Consider the following 23,849-nt stretch of genomic DNA (forward strand, 5'->3'; position numbering starts at 1 on the left):
ACTTCTGAAGATTGCTTAGTATTTATTTAAACAACACCTTTGAATTTACATTGATATTCCACTTTCTTTTTAATTTTGCACAAACTTTTATAACCTAATTCCCTCAAGAATGATCTGGCCTCACACTCCATATTGCGTATTATGACTCAGGCTTTTGTAATAAGGTAAGATTTTAATAAACTAACCAGGGAGTAAGGTCAATTAAGGCTCAGCAAAACAAGGTGGGATGCTACGTTTATCTCCACAGGAGCAGGGAGGAAGGAGAAACCATTTCTTATATATATAAATTTTTAAATATTGCCTATTGGTCTTGTTTTCCTTGAAAAAAGTAGAAAAAAAATTTCAACAGCAGAAGATAAGAGTATATTAAGTTTCTGGTTTTGTGTAAAACTCTCTGGCCAGTGTCTGTCCTCCGTCCTCCCACAGGGCATCCACTCCAACCCACCCCAGGCAGAGCTATAGCTAAGTAGTTAAAACATGGCCCAGAGCCGTGAAAAGACCCACACGCACAGCTGCTGGCTATAACCCTTTGACTTCCTCAGAGGGAATTTTTAAAGTAAAATGAAAATCTTTAAAAATACCCAAGGTTCTTAACTGAGTTCACTCTTTTAAAAGGATAAGAAAGGAATAGGGAGAAATATGAATCTAGAAGAGATAACGATGCTTCAATGTCTTGTTGGAAGGAGAAAAAGACTTAAAGACGAAGCTGTTATCCAAAATTTAAGGTCCCCTTCTTCCATTTAAACAACAAACTGTGTGATCTCGTCAGTCTCTTCCTGCTCAGGCATCCTCAATAGACACCACTGCCTTGTCTTTTTTAAAAACAGCATTGGGCGTATCCTCTGCAAAATAACAATAATAAAAAAAAACTTCTTCCTCCTTTTTGGTGTACGAAGGACTTGATATGAATAGACACTTCACATATACATAGCGTACTACTTAGGGACATATTGTGGCTGTACGAGTAATGAGAGCCAGGAGCCCCTCTTGCAGGACCGACTCCACGTATCACTTAGCAAAATGAGGCAGCCTGGTCAAGGGCTTTCTATCCCAGGCCTGAGGACCTCCAGGGACGAGGTCCCCTCAGCACAGATGCAGCTCTCATAAGGCTTGAGACCAAGCTGGTCCTGCAAGAACCACACACACGCCCTTTCGGAAAGAAACACCTGGTACCCCACCCAGACTGAACGTGGGCGTACGAAAGCAGGAAGGATCTCCCACACCGAGACAGAGACTCTCCCAGTCACTGGGTCATCTGGGCCCTGACTGTGTCTGGCCCCAGCCCCCAGCCTGTTCCCACTGTCCCTCTCTTCAGAGTGCGGCCAGAAGAAGCTGCCCGAGCACCCAAGGTGCCTGAGGCTCGTCTTTCAGGAGAATTGAACCAAAGGGGAGAAGTCGTGCCTCTGGGGAAGCCAGGCAAGGAGGCCCCGAGCCCCTGAGCACAACAACTCGATACCTAGACACACGCACAGACCACAACACACTAGTGGAGTAAAAAAATCCTATACAGATCTCAGTGATTTTAGAAACAATATTGTTACAGCTCGAACCATAGTACATACCTGCATGCTTTAAGGAGAGGCTCCGTGGGAGGGAGGATCTGGGTAAGGGTTGTATAGCAGGGAATGGCTACGGCATTGTAGAACCCAAGCTGCCTCCGTGCGAAAACCACGGACAAGAAACAAAAGTGCATATTAGCAATTCTAGTGATATTTGTATTTCTTCAGTGAAGGTTCTGTTTCTGAGGCCTAATTATAAAATTACATGTTCTAGTTTTGCTGTATGTGATATTTAGGTTCCATGACTACGATTATAGACTGTATTTTAAAATGCATTAAAATGGATTCTAGAAATAAAACACATGAAGATTCAAAACATATTACAAAGGTTAATACCTACTGAAATCTAAGACCCAAGTACATTAAATGATATTCCGCTAATGGATCAGTCAGTTGATCATTCAAGTACTGTGTTATCTCCAGTCACCTTTAGTGCTTTCCTGCAGACACTTCAACATAAAGCCTGCGATTCTTCCGCACATATGGCTCTTCCTGCCCTCATGCTCAGGTGTGCAGCAGTACTTTCTGCTTGTCTGCTACTCTTGGCTTTGGTGCCCTGTGTGGTGTCCCAATATTTTACTCATCCTCCCAGCCCTCTTACTTGAACTCAAATAAATGTCATTGGTTTTATCATAGCTCTTCCCATTTACTGTTCTTTCAACAGATCACATTTCAAAGTTTAAAAATCTGTCGTACTTTAAACAATACACAGAGAATATTTCATTAGGAATTCTGGGTCACTGTGCAAATAAGACTGGCCACCTAAAGACCAGATGTAAAAGATATGTGACTCTTAGCCAGATAACACAGCTTGTCCAGACATAAGTCACTGGCCAAATGGCTGCATCATGTACAAGATAAATAGCTCTCTAGATGAGGTGACCCCAAATCACAGCTTACCAATTTCTCTAAAGTACTGAACTTCAGTGATATGCACTGAAGCATACAGGAGGATCGGATTTGTGTGGTTCCTTTTTGCTTTCTCCTGTTACAAAGTCTATCGTCATAGCACTCTTACTAAAATAGCACCTGTGTTATTTCCATTTTTAACTTTATGGCTCATGCAGAGACTTTCTTATTCGAATATTTAGCAGATGACATGGGGCAGAAGGTCCCAGAAAAGATACTAATTATCAGAAATTAGAGTATTTCATTATTATGGCAAATAATAATTTCACAGTCATCAACTATTTAGAAGCAATATGGTTGGTAGAATATTAACTGATCATAGAACTTTTTCTTTAAATCTTTATTAGGCTGTAAATGAAAATCAAACTATTCTAAAACAAACTATTATCTTAATTAAAAACACGAGAGCAAAACCCATATTGCTGACAGCATGAATGAGAAATTTCCAGCTACGCCAGGCCTTCTGTGGGGATGACTGTAAACTACTGGGAAAGAAAAACCTTTAGTTCCCTATCTTAAATAATACAAGAAGACACATTCCAAACAAGTTAATCAATCAAATGCAAAGTAATAAAGAGGAAACTAAAGAAAATATAGGCAAATATATTTACTCTCAAGGTGGGAAAGGACTTCTCAAATACATTATGAAAAGCAGACACCAAACAGGAATGACTGACAGCTGTGACTCCATATATGGGAAAATTCCATAAACAGTGGTAAAAGGTGACAAAAACTGCAAAATACACCCACAGCAAACACGATAGGTATTCAGGATCCGCTTCAAATCAAGAGGGAAAAGTGCCCACGCCATCAGAAAACCTAGCCAGGGGCATGAGTGGAGGCGATGGCCATTCATTCAGTCTCTTTGTTGTACTGGTGCCCTCTGTGGGCTGTGGACTTGCCTAAATTGTGTATAAATCAATTTTAAATAAAGTAGGGAAATTTGAGAACTTATCAAAAACCTGTGGATTTTTTGAAACATTTTCTAAACTTATCTGTATCATAATTATTTGCCCACGACTAACTTCCTTGTTATGCCATTAGAAGATTAGATACTTAACAAAAACCATACTCTCAGAAATACATTACACCACACATACACGCATGCAAAACTAGCGAGGCACAGACCTCTCAAAACATTGGAAAACAAACATAAATTATGTAGTATGACCTGAAAAGAGGATAGTTGATGTCAATTTATGTTGAGACAAAACACAAAATGCACTAAAGTACTAAGCATTATTTGTCAGAAAAAAATGAACCTGAATCAAAATCTATAATGTAACTCTCCAAAAATATTTTTGTTTAGCCAATGACAAAATATTTTCTGCTTGTTAAAAATAAAACAATTCAAAATCTTCTACCCCCTCTATTTCAGGTCAGAAAAGAAAGCCTATTTACTGCAATGGCAGCTGAAGAAAGGAGTGCTGGCAAAGGTAGTATGAATTCTTTCAATCCACAGAGATTTCCTAACTTTGGTCTTATTGTCCCCAAACTCCATCTAAATGGAGAAAGTTTCAAGTGGTCCTGGCTTCTGTCCCCTGAGCACTAAGGTCTTTCCAGTCCACAAGGCAGCCAGGCCCTCAGGATTCCTCACTGTGGCTTTTAGCCTTGCGACCAAAATCAGTGGGTGGAGTTGGCCGTCAAACCCAGATTAAGAGTATGAACTCTTTTAGCATCTACTTTCCTGAGTGTCTTAGGAAGTGAAGGCTCATTGGAGTAGGTGATTATTCAGTGTAAACAGCTGTTCTTTTTCCAATTCTCAATCCTGTAAGATAAATTTCTAAAGTTTCCATATTAATAATCACCAGATCTGCCTGTAATAACCCATTCCCTTAACATATTATATGATGACATATGCTTTCCATTCATGTATGATTTTATGCCCATCTTAAACTATTTGACTTCAGCAATTACAATTTACTTTAATAATTCATACCTGGCCTTGGGGGACTTCATCCTTCTTGTCTCTGTCCATCATAGGAATAGGCTGTATTCCCAATTTCTTCATTTCATCACCCTAAGATGAATGGGGGGAAAGTCATGCTTTCTCAAATTTCAAATTGTTATACAATTTTGATATTATTGAAATATTCCCTTTATTCATTAATTTTCTTCAAAACAAATAATGTTTGTTGCTGTTAACTCAAGGAAAAACAATCAAAATAATGAAAAACTTAATGTATCATTATTTTGTACTTTATCTTGATTTTCTCCACTACTGAATTACCAGAACCCCAGCCATCATTACTGGTTTCATTCTGCAGAAGTTAGTAAATAAATGTTATAATAAGAGGAGATACAGTGAACAGTGAGGAGAAACGACAGTAACAAGATATGGAATAACCTCCAGGCCCTTCTCTCTTTCAAATGATCTTCCAAGTGCATGGAACTCAGTGACGTTTGGCTTTCCAGAGGAATATGTACAGAGGAAGAATAAACAACAACACTCTGCTAAAATGTACTAGTAAAGACGCAGTACAACAAACTACACATATCATTTAATTTACAATTATAGGAATAGTTACTAAAGATTCACTACGTTAGTTACTAAAGATTAACCTACAGTTATACGTAATAGTTACTAAAGATTCACTATGCTGCAGGCACTGAGCTAAGTAATTTGTAAATATTACTTCATTTAATCCTCATGAAGTACTCTAGGATACGCTGTTCCCATTTTAAAGATTTTAGAAATTATCTTGCTTTTTATTTATTTGCTAAAGTTAAAACTTGTTACAATCTTCTTCCTGAAGATTTCCTAATCTTTTTCCTAATTTCCCACTCTTCCCTCATATTCTTTATTATTTTAGTAACACTAGTCATGTTTTTAGAAATCAGAAGTACAGCCTAGAAACTTCCCAGACTTGTTAAAATAGGGTCTACAATCAAATTACTATAACCATAATTGAGTATTTTTACGTACAGGACCAAAGCACTTGTCCTGACAAAGCAAAGCCATGTCAAGCATAGCTGCAGTTCCATCGTTATCACTTTACATTTAAAATCAGTGGTCTCAAACTTTTTGCTCCTCTATTCAAAGTGAGTGAGACATACTAAGTCCCTCGCTCTCAAAGACTTGAAACGTCCAACAAGGAAACAGCTTTTTAAACAAACAATGATTTGAATATGTACTCAAAACAAAAATGCTAAAAAGGAAAAGAATCCAGTGCTACGGACCATGCTTATAATTAGGAGGGCTGAGCCAATCTGAGGCTTTCACAGAATGCAGAGGGCAGGAGCGTGCCCCAGGCAGAGACTGCACGGAACAAAGACCTAAATGGCAGCTAGGGGCTGAGACAGGGAATATGCCTGCACAGCAGTGGGCAGGGGGCCAGCCACATGGGGCTCTCCACATGGAGGTCATGATTTTGGTCTGTATTACAACAAGGGATCAGAAGCACAGTACGGATGGAATCTGAATTATTATCATCCCTATCTCATAAACTGGCCTGAGGTTAAATACCAAGTGCCCAAGCAGAATTTGAATCTCAAGCAACCTGGCACCAAAGACCACATTATTAATGATTTCTGCACAAATTCTAAAAGGTAATGGCAAGGAATTCAGTTAGAAAGTGGCAGTACTCAAGGCATGAGTTGGTGATGATCTGAAGAGGGGAAGGATCGTGAGGATGGAGGGAAGAGACAGGACTTTATAGATACTGAGATCAACTGTCAGGACTTGGCGAATGTATTCCTGCTTCTTCCTGTGGACTATTGAGGTTGGTGAAAGGCTTCAACCTGCGTGCACCTAAGAGCACGCAGAGAGCTGAATCATTATCTGTGGACTGAATAACCAGGGAATAATATAAAGGAAAAACATCTCCATTACAGATTGGTCACATTTTGGCATTAAATTCTCCAGCTTTTAATCCTGCACCTTCCTTTTGCTTTAAGTTGTCATTTGATGACTGCACGTTTTCTACATTCATCTAGAATACAGAAATCATATTACAGTCTATGGTTATGCCTTTCTCATAGCAATCCTGTACCTACACAAAACGTGCGTTTTTAGTATGAGATAAAAAGACATTTCACAAACAGTGCAAGGTTTTCGCTCCTGCTGGCATAGCTGCAGTGATGGCTTCATGAATTTTTCTTTTTTTGCAGTGATCCTTACACGGGATTCATTTATGTTAAAATGTCAGCAACCACAGCTGCAGACTTCAATCTAGGGAACCTATCAAGCAACTCAACTTTTTCTTGTCATGTCATGACTTTTCTCTGCTTCTTGGGAGCACTTCTAGCATCCTAGTGTAACTCTGTATAGGTGCTATGGTGTTATGGAGGACTTACGGTATTGCACTAAACACAATGAAAAACATGCACCCCGTCTCCACTAAAAATACAAAAAAATTAGCCGGGCGTAGTGGCGGGCGCCTGTAGTCCCAGCTACTCAGGAGGCTGAGGCAGGAGAATGGCGTGAACCCGGGAGGCGGAGATTGCAGTGAGCCGAGATCGCGCCGCTGCCCTGCAGCCTGGGCGACTGAGCAAGACTCCGTCTCAAAAAGAAAAAAAAAAAAAAGAAAAAAGAAAAACATGCAAGAACCACCAGATATCACTTTTTACTGTGATACACAATTTACTGGAGAGACGAATGGCTCAGAGATGATTAGCATCAGAGTGTTTTAAACACAGCATTTTAAGTGGATACTCGTAACACTTGAACTCACCATAATAGCAAAAGGAGGCCGCTGCAAAATTATTACAGTACTGCCGTATGTATGCACTACAGTTAACTTTATGCAGTTATGATTTAACACGGCATCTGTTTGTTTACATTTCTCTCCACAGTCTCTAAGTGTGTGTATAAGTTTTGATAAATTTTAACTTATACATTTTTGTGTATTTTATGGTAGTAAATGATAAAATTGACTAGTATCTACATACATTTTATGCACTTACGGCATACCTAAATTAAATTTTAAAAATATTTCTAGGGTATGCTGCTCTGTATTTTTGTCATAAATCTCCAAAACATCTTCCAATATATTTACATAGTGGATATCTACATATAAGTGGATCCACACAGTTCAAACCTGTGTTGTTTAAGGGTCAACTGTGCATCACAATCAATCTTCCTACTTCAGTCTGATGGTAACTAGGTTCTGACACATACACAATAAAATAAAGAAAAAGCTCATGCGAGACCACGCATACGCGATGTATAAGGCATTCTGGAGAAATCATGCCAGGAGTATAATCAACTCAAGGTCTGTTATCCTCGTACAGTAAACCTACTTTGGCTTTATTATTATGAAATAATTCAACATGATAAACTCTTCCCACTAAACTCATAGCTGAATGATTTGCTGTTTATGTTTTACATACATGCTTCGGTATGAATGAGATATATGATGGAATTATCAGCTGCTTTGTCCTCCAAATTTACTTTTATTTCTTCAAACCAGAAGAGGTACTCAAAAGATTTACAGCTTTCTTCATAAAGTAGTTTTTGCATATGCAAAGGCCTAGGTATTTGTGACTCATTTGGATCGGAGAATTACATTCTACTTGCCTACATACAATTCCATAAGCAAATTGAGCAGTACAATACACATTACTGATAAATTAGATAAATCAAGAAAAGGTGCTAATAAAAGTAATTTTGTGTTGTTTCAGGAGTATTATGAGTGAACATTCCACACATTCTGCAGAACACATAATTTGCAGCTGAGCTATTGATTATATTTACATATTCTCAATGTCTATGGTGCAAAACAATTATTCTCCTGAATTTTTAGCTGCAGGCGGATATATCCCATATTATGGGACCCTCTGAGTACTTTCTCCAAAGTAGATGGCCAGTAATGTTTATTGAATGAATGAAGGAAAGATCAGCTGTTAAGTACTTTACCGTTAAGAATACTACTTATATAATACTGTTATACTATACCACTGTTCAGTGAATAAGTTCCTAAACTTTCAGTTGAGCTCAGAGAATTAGACACATACGCAAGTAATATGTAAAAGAACAATCATTCTCTCTTTTTATCTGCTAAATCCTTCAGTATCTCATTCACCAGAGCTTTCTGAAATAACTATCAACATGAACAACTGAGTATTCTTAGCAATTTATCCACACATTTAATTTATCCTCACTATCTATGTCAATATAAGAATCAAGAACATACCTCAGCCCAGAATTCTGCATATATATCATTTGCCGTCAATTTTGTAACGGGCCACAGTTTTGTCACAGAACAAAGGTCACAGGCAGTCATCATCAAACCAATTACACGGTCTCTAGAACACAACAATATAAGACTGGTCAGCATAGCATTTGCACATTTATAATAAGGACTAGAAAGACTTCTGTATTTCAGGAATAAAGTTTTAAGTACGTATTACTTCATTAAACAGCACATAGAAGTGACAGCCAGGACAGTAAAATGGAATGAAAAATTAGTGTCATTTTAATCATAAGAACGGGAGTCATTTCTATCACAAGTCCCATATGTTCCTGTTGCCTCAACGCTACTGAAGAAATCAAATACAGTGTAAGCTTTGGCTAGGCTGTCATCTAAATCCCCACTTTTATGGCTATGGACCAGGCTTTCATTCTCTTTGAATTTTGGAAATTTAGAGTGGGAAGCTGTCTTAAGAGAAAATCTATCCCAATCCTTTCATTTTATATTAGCAAAGTCTAGGTGCACAGAAATGACTTTTCCAAAGGGACAGGAATTTGTGGCAAGGCCAGAGGAGGAGGCAGCTGTGTAACTTTGTTCCTCGCTCTCCCCGTGTGAGTGTGTGAGCTGGGTGCAGCCTCCACTGTGCTTCTCATTAGCAGATATTTCTTTTCAACACCAGTCTTTCAACCAAAATGACTCTTCCCGTTTCAGCTGCTTGCATTCATAACTATGTACTCCATGTCTGACTTTATTTTCTAAATATGGTTTGGTTTAATCTTTCCTCTTGAAGAACAATAATCACTTTAAAAAAATCAAAGACAGATCCCCTACAATTTGAATAGATTTGGTCTAGTGATATGTGGCTACCCTAAGTGAAGTCTATACTTAACAGAATAATTAAGTGGTAGTAATTAAGAAAGTGTAACGTACAACTTTACCTTTTATAAAGCAAATTACATAATTTTAAAAGACAAATTATCAACAAGGATATAAAAGTGTGTAATGAGTGAGACGATGCTCTTATTTCTAGCTCCTATCTCAATTCTAATGAGTATAAGCAATCCCCTGCTGTTAACCACTGCCTTACCTCTTCTAGGTCCACATTCTCCATCTGTGGGCACAGTCCTGCCCTAGCTCCTGAGCCTGTCTTGACCTGGGCAGACAGCACATTAGGAGCATTTATCTGTCAATTTGGCAGAGACTCTGCTCTAGGAGTGCTCTTAGCACATCTTAGCTCAAGCTAAGATGTTTGGATACCTGGAATACCCTGATTCTTATGATACCATCCATCACAGAGTTCTTTATTTTCCATCAGCTCGCTTCCTTTAGCCCGTTTAAGTAATCATCAGCTTTACCACCTTACTTTTTGTAAGGGCACATTTCAAGAGGGTATCAGGTCTCTTACAGGTTAGACTAAATCACTTTACAAACATTGGTTAGATTTATGCATACCCTTCCTGTAACCCCAAATAGATGCCATGTGAAGATTTATCCTTACACTGATCAGGGAACTGTAAAATTTTCTTAATGAGGTAGTTTCTAAGAACTTTGTGGCTTGAAGAATATTTTTGGATTTGGACTTCTAAAGTAATGAATATATGACCTTTTTTTTCCAACAGGTAAATTCATTTAAACACAAATCGAATGTGAAAAACTACCGTTTACAAATATTTCATATGTTTAAAATAATTCAATCTCACTAATTTATATTTGCCAAAATAATCAGTTTATCATGGTAAATAATCTAATAAGGTTTATCTCAAAAACACTTTCATAAATCTGTAAAACAAAAGAAATGTCAACAGAACTGGGCATTATAAAATACATGAAAGCAATTTTCTCGCTAGAAATTATTCCCAACATAAGGTTGCCAATATAAGGATTGAAAGGATTGTAAAATAGTTATTTAGATTTCACTGTCAAAATTACTTAGACAAAGCACAAAAAATAAAACAGATTAGAAATTTGGCATCAAACGTCTTTAATAAATATAATTACTCATTTTTTACTCCCAATTCCAAACCAGTTAGATGGCCATGGCTGTACAGAACTATCAATTGGAATCAACATTTTATTTCTACGCATGAATGGAATGTAGAACTGACTGCTAACTGGGATAGATCCTTAACTCCAAATGTGCTTTAATAACCATTTGTGAAAGGGATCATGTCCATGCTAAGCCTACTCTTGGTGTGAGTTCATATAACCTAGTCACTAAAAACAGTGAAGAAGAGCCCAACACAACTCCTATAAAACGATTCTTAGGCACATAATATCAGAAGGTTTAACTACGTTCATTTACCCGCAAAAGTTTTGAATGCCTGCATGTATCAGGCAGTTACAGCAAAGAACCAAATAGACCCTGTTCTCAGGTTAATAATGTTCTAGTAGGGCAAGGCAGACAATCAACAGGTCAAAAGTTTCATGAAGCAAGTGCTGGGTAAAAAATAAATAAATAAATAAAATAATAAATAAATAAGTAAATAAGTAAATAAATAAAGGGAGGCTACCACGTGAAGATCTGGAAGGTCCAGCAGAGAGAAGTGCATGTGAAGTCCTAATGTGGAAACAAGCAAGGCAGGTCTGAAGAACAAAAATAAATGCCATTCTTGCTACGACACACTGAGTGAGGTGAAACACAGAATGTAGTTAAGTTTGGAGAAACAGGCTGGAGACAAGATAGGAGTTTAACTTTTATTCCAAGTTTGACAGTAAAATCTTGGTGGCTTTTCCCAGAGGAGTGGCCTGATACAGGTATTAAAGAGGATCACTCAGGTCTGCTGGGTGGAGATGACTTACAGACCCGTGAAGAGGGAAGGGCAGGTTCGGAGTGATCACTCAGGAGAACACTACAGTAGTTCAGATGAGAGGTGAGGGCAGCTTGAATTATGGTGACAGTAGTGGGATGGGGGAGTAGGAGGAATCCAGACATTAGAGGCAGAGCCAAATGCAAATTACTAACACCTGTAAGAGTTATAAAGACAAGGCATCTCTCTCTCCCATCTTCCTTTCCTTTTCCCCCATTCTCCCCTTCATATATTAATTATTCCAGATCAAGTGGAGTAGATAAAGAGCACAGGCTCTATCACAGGTGTGCAGATATTCCAACCTGAAAGAAGTGGGCACCTCTCCCCAGTGTGCAGGTTTGCCTTCTCAGTATCATCCTATTTCAAGATTTTCTTCCCACATCAGAAGATCATGGAATCACAGAACTTTACCAAAGGAAGGCAAAACAGACCACATAGCCTGCAGTACTTCAGATGAGTTACCGATGGGCAAAAAGGAAGCCCAGCCCTCCCACACTGCCCCCAATCCCATGCCACACACTCTGTAAACCTGGCCAGCCAAGGATATACTATTTTGTTGGAAAAGAAGGAGAAACACACATTCTCTAATTTTATAATGATTATATGAAATTTCTTTTGAATTTCTGTATTCAAAAGTATACTGATATATAAGCAAAGACCAGAATTCTGTTATGAGGTAGTTTTAATTATAACTGTTAAGAGTGGTTAAGTGTTATCAAGTGGTTAACTAGACAGCAAACATGTGGGGGATGTACAGTGGATGCTTTGTTTAGAAGCTGCCATCTAGCCTCATTTTAATTATTTTACTTTAAAATAAAGTCACGCATAGAATTTGAAAATAAACTAGGTTCAATTCTTTTTTTCTCTAAATGATCATCTTAAAGCTTTTTTTAAAATCTTGCTTTTAAACTCATTTTCAAGGGGTTTTAAATCATTGGGTTGAGTAATTTAAATCACATCTGTAATAACCACTATACTTTCATCAAAATGTGACCTATTTTGACTAATTCATTAAACATTAAGCTAGCCTGAGGATAATACAGTTTTTCTAAAAGTATTATTTAAACAGCTGCATACTCAAAATCATAGAAAGTATTTTAGAATTTTACTGTTTCCAACGACATAAATAACTTTCATATAAGTATAAACATGATATAGTAATTATCTCACTAAAATACACTTTAAATTTAAGTTCTAAAATCTTAAGTTAATAAAACCCTAAATATGTTGCTTCTTTTAAAAATACATTTTTCTGTTACAGAAATATGTTGCTTCTTTTAAAAATACATTTTTCTCCATCACAGAGAGAGAAAGAAATTATAAACGAATGGAAAATGAATCTTAGGTAAATGACTGCCACAGAGGAAACTGCTGTTATTCAAGTTAATACCAGAATTCTTGTATGATTCCTAGAGTTAACAACCTTTACACGGTCTCACAGAGTACCATACATAACTTTAAATCAAATGGGAACATCAGTGATCTTGCTTTAGAACTTCGGTTCCCCACATTTCAGGTTCTTCAGTTGAAACATCAAACATTCCTGACACAGGGAGTCCTTTATGCACTTACAGTCCTATAGCAGGTAAAGGCTGGAGGCTGCTGCCGCATTTGGGAAATGCTAAAGAAATCACATTACAGTATATATATATATATATCAGATCACACATCACATAGACACATTTGTTCTTCAAAGCACACAGCAATAGCTATGTAAAAATATAGAACTTTTCCAGTTTTATTTCTGAATTATTTGAAGATTTAACAAAGAATTGTTTAAGTGTTTAATACTGTACCCTTTCTTTGACGTGCATGTACATCTAAATTAAGAAAAGACTTCAAGGGAAGTGGAGCAAAGGGATTGCTTTTGAAGGGTACAAATATTATCTGGGACTAAGAGAATAAACATTTTCATTTTAGAAAGGTAACAAAAATAAGACAAATTATGATTTTTAAGCCACGATTTCAAATTATGAAATTAGTTTATCTTTACAATTTGTGTTTAAGAAAGGCAGTTCCTGCATGAAATACATGAAAGCAAAAATTTAAGAAACAACCAACAACTTACAAATTTGTCATCTTAATACTTAAAAGGATACTTTTACCTGATATCATAGCCTAAAACGCACTATGATCTTTTCTGAATTTGCTGAAATGGTCCTTAGGCAAGACTATACCTGGTTCTATTTAGCCATAACGAGACCATGCTTGCTCATTTCAACAAAAAACAATAACTCTACTTTTGCCTATGCTTGGCTTGAGTTCACAGCTGGTTTCCAGATATGACATTTGCTTTTAGTTGTAGTCAGGAAAAGCGCTTTGAAGGGAAATTTCAGTGCAGAAATCAAGCAGTTCACAGATGATTGGTGGCCCTGCGTTACATTTCCTATATCTTTTCTGTTAGTAGCAAATCCCCTTTCATAAGCTAGATTTAAACTGTCTGATATAGTTGTTCCCCACCCAAATCTCATCTTAAATTGTAGTTGCCATTATCTACAGATGTTGTGGGAGGGATGAGGTGGAGATAACTGAATCATGGGGGCAGTTTCCCCCTTCCCGTTTTGTGATGGGAGTTAGTTTTCACAAGAGCTGATGGTTTTATAAGGGGCTTCCCCCTTTGCTGGGCACTCATTTCTCTCTCTCCTGCTGCCACGTGAAGAAGGATGTGTTACCATCCCCTTCTGCCATAACTGTAAGTCTCCTGAGGCCTCCCCAGACATGCTGAACTGTGAGTTAATTAAACCTCTTTCCTTTATAAATTACCCAGTCTTGGGTATTTCTTCAAAGCAGCATGAGAAAAATAGACTAATACAGTAAATTGGTACTGCAGAGAGTTGGGTGCTGCTATAAAGATACATGAAACTGTGGAAGTGACTTTGGAACTGGGTAATAGGCAGAGGTAAGAACAGTTTGGATGGCTCAGAAGGCAGGAAAATGTGGGAAAGTTTGGAACTTCCTAGAAACTTGGGGAACTCAGAAGACAGAAAGATGTGGGAAGGTTTGAAACTTCCTAGAGACTTGTTGAACGGCTTTGACAAAAATGCTGATAGTGATAAGGACAGTAAAGTCCAGGCTGGTCCAGGTGGTCTCTGATGTAGATGAGGAAGTTGTTGGGAACTGGAATAAAGGTCACTCTTGCTATGCAAAGAGACTGGTGGCATTTTGCCCCTGCCCTAGGGAACTGTGGAACTTTGAACTTGAGAGAGACGATTTAGGGTATCTGGTGGAAGAAATTTCTAAGTGGCAAAGCATTCAGGGGAAAGCAGAGCATAAAAGTTTGAAAAATGTGCAGCCTGATGATGTGGTAGAAAAGAACAAATTTTCTGGGGAGAAATTCAAGCTGGCTGCAGAAACTTACTTAAGCACGGAAGAACTGAGTGTTAATCACCAAGACAATGGCAAAAATGTCTCCAGGCCATGTAAAAGACCTTCATGGCAGCTCCTCCCATCACAGGCCCAGAGGCCTAGGGGGGAAAAATGGTTTCACAGGCCTCCCCCTGCTCTATGTAGCGTTGGGACATGGTGCCCTGTGTACCAGCTGCTTCAACTCCAGTGGTGACTAAAAGGGGCCAATGTACAGCTCAGGTTGTTGTTTCAGTGGATGCAAGTCCCAAGCCTTGGTGGCTTACATGTGGTGTTGGGCCTGCAGGTGCAGAGAAGTCAAGAATTGAGGTTTCAGAGGATGTATGGAAAAACCTAGAGGTCCAGGCAGAAGTTTGCTGCAGGGCCAGAGCCCTCATGGAGAACCTCTGCTAGGGTAGTGTGAAAGGGAAATGTGAAGTCAGAGCACCCACACAGAGTTCCCACTGGGGCAGTGCCTTGTGGAGCTGTGAGAAGAGGGCCACTATCCTCCAGATCCCAGAATGGTAGATCCACCTACAGCTTGCACCATGCACCTGGAAAAGCTGTAGACACTCAATGCCAGCCCATGCAAGCAGCTGGGAGGGTAACTGTATCCTGCAGAGCCACAGGAGCAGAGCTTCCGAAGGCCGTGGGAGCCCACCTCTTGCATCAGCATGACCTGGATGTGAGACATAGAGTTGAAGTAGATCATTTTGGAACTTTAAGGTTTAATGCCTGCCCTACTGGATTTTGGATTTGTATGGGGCATGTAACCCCTTTGCTTTGGCCAATTTTTCCCATTTGGAATGGCTATATTTACCCAATACCTGTATCTCCATTGAATTTAGGAAGTAACTAACTTGCTTTTGATTTTATAGGCTCATAGGTGGAAGGGACTTGTGTCAGATGAGACTTTGGACTTGAACTTTTGAGTTAACACTGGAATTAGTTAAGAATTTGAGGGACCGTTGGAAGTATAGAATTGTGTTTGGAATTGTGAGGACATGAGATCTGGAAGGGGCCAGGGGCAGAATGACATGGTTTGGCTGTGTCCCCACTCAAATCCCATCTTGAATTGTAGTTCCCCTAATCCTCACTTGTCATGGGAGGGACCAGGTGGAGATAAGTGAAACGTGGGGGTAGTTTCCCCATCCTGTCCTCATGATAGTGAGTTAGTTCTCACAAAAGCTGATGGTTTTTTAAGGGGTTTCCCTCTTCACTCAGCACACATTCTTCTCCCTCCTGCTGCCATGTGAAGAAGGACGTGTTTTCTTCTCCTTCCATCATGATTGTAAATTTTCTGAGGCCTCCCTAGCCATGCTAAACTGTGAGTAAATTAAACCTCTTTTCTTTATAAATTACTCAGTCTCAGCTATGTTTTTATTAGGAGCATGAGAACAGACTAATACACTGTCTAATAATTGATTTCTAGGATCCTAAATTCACTTGTCAGTCTTCGCTAAAGTTTAAAAAAATATTTATTGTTAAGTGTAAGGTATTTGTGAAGTCTGCACTGTATGTCCTATGTAAACAAATTATTCATCTACATTTGAAACACACATGACAATGACTTTCATACACAATTGGGCTTTGGCTGTTTCATTTTTAAAATAAAATATCATAAAAAATACCTAGTGTCTCTAATCACAGTTGTGGTCACAATGTCAATATGAGTAAATGACATAATAGCTAACGACATCATAGTAAATGTGAGGGGCAGATGGTAAGGACAAAAGGTAAGGACAAAAGGTGGGAAGCAAGTGTCAGAAGATTAGGACTTCTGGTTGGGCGTGGCGGCTCATGCCTGTAATCCCAGCATTTTGGGAGGCTAAGGCGAATGGATTATGAGGTCAGGAGATTGAGACCATCCTGGCTAACAGAGTGAAACCCCGTCTCTACTAAAAATACAAAAAATTAGCCAGGCGTGTTGGCGGGCACCTGTAGTCCCAGCTACTCAGGAGGCTGAGGCAGGAGAATGGCGTGAACCCAGGAGGCGGAGCTTGCAGTGAGCCGAGATCGTGCCACTGCACTCTAGCCTGGGTGACAGAGTGAGGCTCCGTTTCAAAAAAAAAAAAAAGATTGAGACTTCCAGCAAAAGTCAAGAGAATGTAACTCCAGAATGAATGAAACAAAGAATGAAATTAAAAAAAAAAAATTACCAGGACAAAAATTGCCAACAATCAAAGATATACATGAGTACATGATCATATTATACAGCCTATAATTTGAATTACTTGCTATTTTGGATTATTCGTTTACTTAAGAAATATTTGCTGAACACCTACTATGTGCTAGACAGTGTCACAGTTATCCATACCTCTGGGCTTTACCACTACACAAAAGCCCAGAATGTGACGCTTTCCATTACATGACATGCCATCATTGCAACAAGGATGGTATGCCACATCATTTATGTTCAAGCCAATACAGTTTTGAGAGCAAAAGCCAGACTGCTACCAATTATTTTAGCTCAACAGGTGTTAGCTGAGATTGATCTAGGCAAACAGTGGAGCATGGTCACTCTAATTTTAACACAAAATATCCATGAAATAAACAATGAAAATACAAAATTTGAGAATTTTTTTTGAGACTGAGTCTCACTCTGTTGCCTAGACTGGAGTGCAGTGATGCGATCTCAGCTTACTGCAACCTCCGCCTCCTGGGTTCAAGTGATTCTCCTGCCTCAGCCTCCCAAGTAGCTGGGATTATAGATGCCTGCCACCACGCCCAGTTAATTTTTGTATTTTTAGTAGAGATGGGGTTTCACCATGTTAGCCAGGCTAGTCTCAAACTCCTGACCTCAAGTCATCTGCCCACCTTGGCCTCCCAAAGTGCTGGGATTACAGGTGTGAGCCACTGCACCCAGATGATTTGAGAATTATTCTAAAAATATTAACTTTAAGTATTAATTTTTCTACTAAATGAAAATGCATTTATAAGTTGCACCTTTCTCTCTGTCTAGTTATGGTACAGAAATACACTGATTCTTAATACAAATAAGGATGTCTGGCTCTATACATTTGGCAACTTGAGTTCTCAAGCCAAGTCTGCCATTTATTTCTTCAAATGAAATAGACACTCCTGTGTTTTAGTATTAATTCTGGATAGAAAGGAAGAGGCCACTGACTGTCATCTAGCAACTACCCAAGACAGTAATTATAACTGACATCTCCAAAAAAGATCACCTAAGAAATATTATCATATATTAGCTACAAAGTTTCAAACAATATCAGATAAACTGATTCACTAAAAGTATAAAACAAATGAAACTAAGTTGGATATTTATCAAACTAATAAACAACAAGCATTTAAAAAATTAGTTCTATTTTTAACAAATGGTGCCAGAACAACTGGACATCTGCACGCAAAAACAAAAATAAAAACAAAAACAAAAAACAAACAATGCATCTAGACAGAGACCTTACAACCTTTACAAAACTTAATTCAAAATGGATCACAACCTTAAATACAAAACACAAAACTGTAACATATATATAACATAGAAGAAAAATATATTCATCCAGAATTTGATGATTACTTTTAAATACAACACAAAGGCATGATTCATGAAAGAATAAGCTAGACTTCATTAAAAATTAAAAAATTTATGCCCTGCAAAAGACACTGTCAAAAGAGTAAAAAGGCAAGCCACAGACTGAGAGAAAACATTGGCAAAAGGCATACCTGATCAGAGGCCGTTACCACAAATATACAGAGAACCCTTAAAATTCAACAATAAAAAAAATACCCAAATATAAAATAGGGCTAAAGACATGAACTGACACCCCACTAAAAATATATATAAAGATGGCAAATAAGCATGTGAAAAGATGGTCCACATCATATGTCATCATAAATATGTGAATTAAGACAATGAGATAACATTACACATCTATTAGAATGGCCAAGATCCAGAAAACTAACAATGCCCAATGCTGGATAGGGAGTAAGAGGAATTCTCATTCATTGCTGGTGGGAATGCAAAAAGGTCCAGCCATTGTGGAAAACAGTCTGGTATATTTCATACAGAATTAGACACACTCTGATAATATGACCCAGTAATCATGCTCCTTAGTATTTACCCAGAGGAGTTGGAAACTTATGCTTACAAAAGCACCTGCACATGGATGTATAGACAGCTTTACAAATAACTGTCAAAACTTGGAAACAACAATGGTGTCCTTCAGTAGATGAATGGGTAAATGAATGTTGGTACATCCACACAATGCAATATTATTTGATGCTGAAAAGAAATGAGCTATCAAGCCATGAAAAGACATGGAAGAAACTTAAATGCATATTACTTTGTGGAAAAAGCCAATTTGAAAGTCAACTACTCTATGATTCCAACTATATGATATTCTGGAAAAGGCAATGGTATGAGGACTGTAAAAGGATCAGGGATTGCCAGGGGTTGTGGAGAGCGAGGAATGAATAGGCAGAGCACGAGGGATTTCTAGGGCAGCGGAATTCTTCTGTGTGATGCTAAAATGGTGGATACATTTGTCCAAACCCATACATCATTAAGCCTGGATCCTAATGTAAACTACAGACTTTAGGTGATAATGATGATTCAATGTTGGTTCATTAATTGTAATAAACGTACCATTCTGGTGCAGGATACCAACAGTGGGGTAAGTTGTCCATGTGTGGGGACCAGGATATAGAGGAACTCTGTACTTTCTACCCAATCTTTCTGTGAATCTAAAATTTCTTTAAGAAATAAAGTTGGTTAATTCAAAAAAGAATTATAGTTTCAAATAAGAGGGAAAATTTATAGGCTAAGATAAATGCCCACATCAGAAATAACAGCTGGAACTAGGTTCCAAAAGAAAAGACGAATTGTTAGTAAAGGCATGACACCACACTGATAAGCAAAGGTAAATTGTATAATAAAGAAAACCAGTCTGGAAATGTATTTCTGGCTTAAGACCATACCTTAACAGAGAAAAAATAATTTTGGAGAAGTATCCTTTATGAATAGTATGGAGAAAACTCATGAGCCATCCTGAAGAAAGAATAACCAGCAGCGGAGGCAAGTGCCTATCGTATAACCACATCAGTCCTAAGGCCAACGACATCAGCTAAGAGCATACTTAATCTTGTTTCTTTTGAACATGAATTGTCCAAACAAGAAAATAAAGAGTAAGATATAAAAGCCACTTCGAGCTGGAGATGGTACCTGCACATCTGCATAGATGAGAACTGAGTTATTTGAATAACTCAAATCAGTTGTTCAACTGAGTGACTGAATTCCAATTGAGTTATTTCTACAACTGAGGTAAAGCATCAATCTGCAGACTTCAGATGGGAGAAACAACTGTAAAGATACAGATGGTGCCACCTAGGGAACATGGGAAGCAATAGCAAATCTTTGAAAAGGACAGGTGGAGGAGTCCACATCCTCATAACAGGGGAAATGATGTCTATGTTAACTCGAGTGTTATAAGGAGCTCTAGAAAATGGTGAGGAGAAGAGAAGGGTTTCTAATAGCCATGAGGGCATTTCTGCGCTGGTGGTAAAAGCCTTCCAGTGACCAAATTCTACATAGTCCATCTCCTACGACAGCAAAAAATGGCTTGTGTTGGGCAATTCCTTACATAATTAGCCATCACAGCAATGTAAATGTGTGAATTTTGAACTGATTATTAGTTCTTAAGTACATTATAACTTTACTCATTATAAAGCAGAATTCTGTGGACCGCTTCTACGAGCTTATCAATTCCTAATCACCTCACAGTGAGATAAGATCTCACTTAGTGAATTAAGGATCATTCTATATTAATCTTTTAATTATTTCATTTAAAGTGATACTGAGGTAATTGACATCTTAAGAACAAAATACTTGAAACAAAATGCTTTGTATTTTATCACAGCAGATTTCTAGATCATGTTATTTTTTATACTTTAGGTTCTGTTATATAGAATGAAATGCATAAATCTGAAGGATATTGGATGAGTATGAAAATATATGCAGTCTGTAACGACCACACCAATGATGACAAGAAAGGTTTTTATCACCCAGAAACCTCTCATTTTCTAGTCAAGGTCTCTCATCTAACCCCAGCAACTGCCAGTTTAAATTCCAGCACAATCACTAACATTATTGTTTTGCCTGTTATAGAACTGCATTAAAATGGTATCATACAGTAGTATGTAAGCATTTTTCTCAGATTAACATTCATGTGATTCAACCATGTTGTTTCATGATTCAGAGTCCATAATTTTAAAAACTGCTGAATAGTACAGTATTCCATTGTTTAAATGTCTAAAGTTGTGTATCTAGCCCTTGTTGCTGGACATTTAGGTTGCCTCCAGGTGGGATATACTAAGAGTAATGTTGCTATGAACATGTATCCTAGTCTGTGTGTGAAAGTACACTTTCCTTCCTCTTGAAATAAAAATACCTCAGAGTGAACTGCTAGAACACCGTGTAGGAACATGTTCAGCTTTATTAAAACAAAACAAAACAAAAACAAAGCAACTAAGGTGTCTTCTAAAGTAGCTGTACAAATTCCATATGCCTACCAGCAATATATGAGTATTTCGGCTGCTTGACATCCTTGCTGTATTAGTCCATTTTCACACTGCTATAAAGAACTACCTGAGATTGGGTAATTTATAAAGAAAAGAGGGTTGATTGACTCACAGTTCCACATGGCTGGGGAGGCCTTGGAAAACTTACAATCATGGCAAAGGTGAAAGGGAAGCAAGTATTATCTTATATGGCCGCAGGGCGGGAGGATGGAGACACACAGAGAGAGAGAGAGAAAGAGACAGAAACAAAGAGAGAGAGAGAAAAGTGGGAGGTGCCACACACTTACAAACAACCAGATCTGGGTGAGAATTCATTCACTATCATGAGAATGGCAAAGGGGAAATCTGCCCCCACGATTCAATCACCTCCCACCAAGCCCTTCCCTTGACACACGGGGATTACAATCTGAGATGAGATTTGGGTGGAGACACAGCCAAACCATATCGCTTGTCAACAATTGATACTGTTGGTCTTTGTAATTCTCGCCATTCTAGTGGGTGCATAATGGTACACCACCCTGGTTTTACCTTATGATTGGAGATGTTGAGAAAATGCCATGTGTTTATTGGCTTTAAATTCTGTAAAAATCTTTCATATAATTTTTTCTTGGGTTATCTTATTATTGACTTTACAAAGTTATAAGACCTTTATTAAACATAAATACTGAGAATATATTCTCACATTCTGTTTGAAGATCAACATCAAAGGCTTAATATTGGGGGGCTCATTACTTAAGGGTAAAAGACAATATGCTTTCCCCCTAAGAACAGGAACAAGAAGAATGTCTGCTCTTGTCAATTATATTCAGCACAAGCCAGACAATAATCAAATAGAAATAAAAGGCAAACAGATTAAAAGAGAATTATATAATTATCTCTATTTGAAATGACATAATCTTATGTGTGTACGGAGATGTCTAAGCATTAGAAGTAATAAACACATTCATCAAGATTTCAAGATACAAGATCAGCAGTACAAAAATCAATAAACAGGCCTAAAAGACAGGTACAGAGCATGCCACCCAAGAACAAAATATATATTCTTTTTGAGTACACATGGAACATCCCCCAGGCTAAATTAAATGTTAGGAAATAAAACAAGTCTCATTAGATTTAAAAGAATAAAAATAATACAAAATATGTTATCTGACCACAATGAAATCAATAACAAAAAGAAACTTGGAATCTTCAAAACTGTACGGAAATTTTAAAACAAATTCTTACATGACTATTATGTGCTAAATTGTGTCCCCAAAAGAGATATGTTGAAGTCCTGACAGTTCCTCAGCATGTGACGTTATATAGAAATAGTGTTCTTCCTGACATAATTCGTTAAGATGAGGAAATATTGGAAAAATGTGGGCCCTTAATGCAATATGACTGGTGTCCTTATAGGAAGAGGAAAGTGATACAAAGAAGGAAGGATGCCAGGTGAATACACAGACACACACAGGGATCTCACCACTGGCATGTGATGATGGAGGCAGAGATTGGAGTGATACACTCATAGACTACAAATGCCTAAACTTGCCAGCATCTGTTAAAAGCTAGGAGAGAAGCATTGAACTTATGGTCCTTCTGAACCCTCCAGAAGGAACCAATGTTGCTGGTACCTTGATTTCAGACTTCTGGCCTTAAGAATTGTGAGAAAATAAATTTCTGTTGTTTTAAGCCATTTGGTTTGTGGTATACTTTATTACAGCAGTCCTAGAATATGAATACAATAATAAATGTATCAAAGAAGAAATTAAAAGGGAAATGTGAAAATCCCTTGAGATGTATCAAAGAAGAAATTAAAAGGGAAATGTGAAAATCCCTTGAGATGTATGAAAATAAAGACACAATATATCAAAGCTCATGGGATGCAGTTAAACAGTATTTAGAGGAAAATTTAGAGCTATGAACATCTATATTAAGAAAGAAGAAATAATTCAAATCAATAACCTAATCTGCCTTAAGACACTAGAAAAGGAGGAGCTAACTAAAACTAAAGCAAACAGAAGGAAACAAATAAAACTTACAAAAGAAATAAATGCAATTTGGATGAGGAAAACATTAGGAAAAAATCAGTGATACCAAAAGCTGGTTATTTGAAAAGATCAACAAAACTGATAAACTTTTAAGCTAGACTGACAAAAGACAGAGAGGGAGAGGGAGAAAAAGAAAGAAGATTCAACTTAATAAAGAACAGAATTGAAAAAGGGAACTTTACTACCAATCTTACAGAAATAAGAAGGATCATAAAGAACTACAATGAACAACTGTATGCCAATAAAGTAGACAACTTAGTTGAAAATGGACAAATTCCTAGAAAGACATGAGTGACTAAATATGACACAAGAAGAAATAGTCAATGTGAATAGATGTATAACAAGTAAAAAGACTGAATTAGTAGTCAAAGGGAAAAATAATAACCACAAAGAAACATCTATACCCACATGACTTCACTGGTAAATTCTATCAAACATTTGAAGATGAATTAATAGAAATTCTTCATAAACGCTTCCAAAAAATAGTAGAGGAGGGAATACTCACCAGCTAATTCCATGAGGCCAGTGTTACCC

The 23,849-nt window shown here is 37.7% G+C and overlaps 1 protein-coding gene across 8 annotated transcripts in view; it reads right to left on the reverse strand.

Annotated features, from left to right (window-relative positions):
* PDE10A (phosphodiesterase 10A) overlaps positions 1 to 23,849 on the reverse strand; it is a 669,061-nt gene that overhangs the window by 7,118 nt on the left and 638,094 nt on the right. For all 8 annotated transcript variants that reach the window (XM_050789384.1, XM_050789383.1, XM_050789385.1 and 5 more), the window contains 3 exons: positions 8,603 to 8,714; positions 4,408 to 4,488; positions 1,563 to 1,651 (listed from right to left, as the gene is read on the reverse strand). In XM_050789384.1, coding sequence (XP_050645341.1) covers positions 1,563 to 1,651; positions 4,408 to 4,488; positions 8,603 to 8,714 — 282 coding nt within the window. The remainder of the gene's footprint in view (positions 1 to 1,562; positions 1,652 to 4,407; positions 4,489 to 8,602; positions 8,715 to 23,849) is intronic.

This window comes from Macaca thibetana, chromosome 4 (assembly GCF_024542745.1).
Source record: "Macaca thibetana thibetana isolate TM-01 chromosome 4, ASM2454274v1, whole genome shotgun sequence".
Classification (NCBI taxonomy): Eukaryota; Metazoa; Chordata; class Mammalia; order Primates; family Cercopithecidae; genus Macaca; species Macaca thibetana.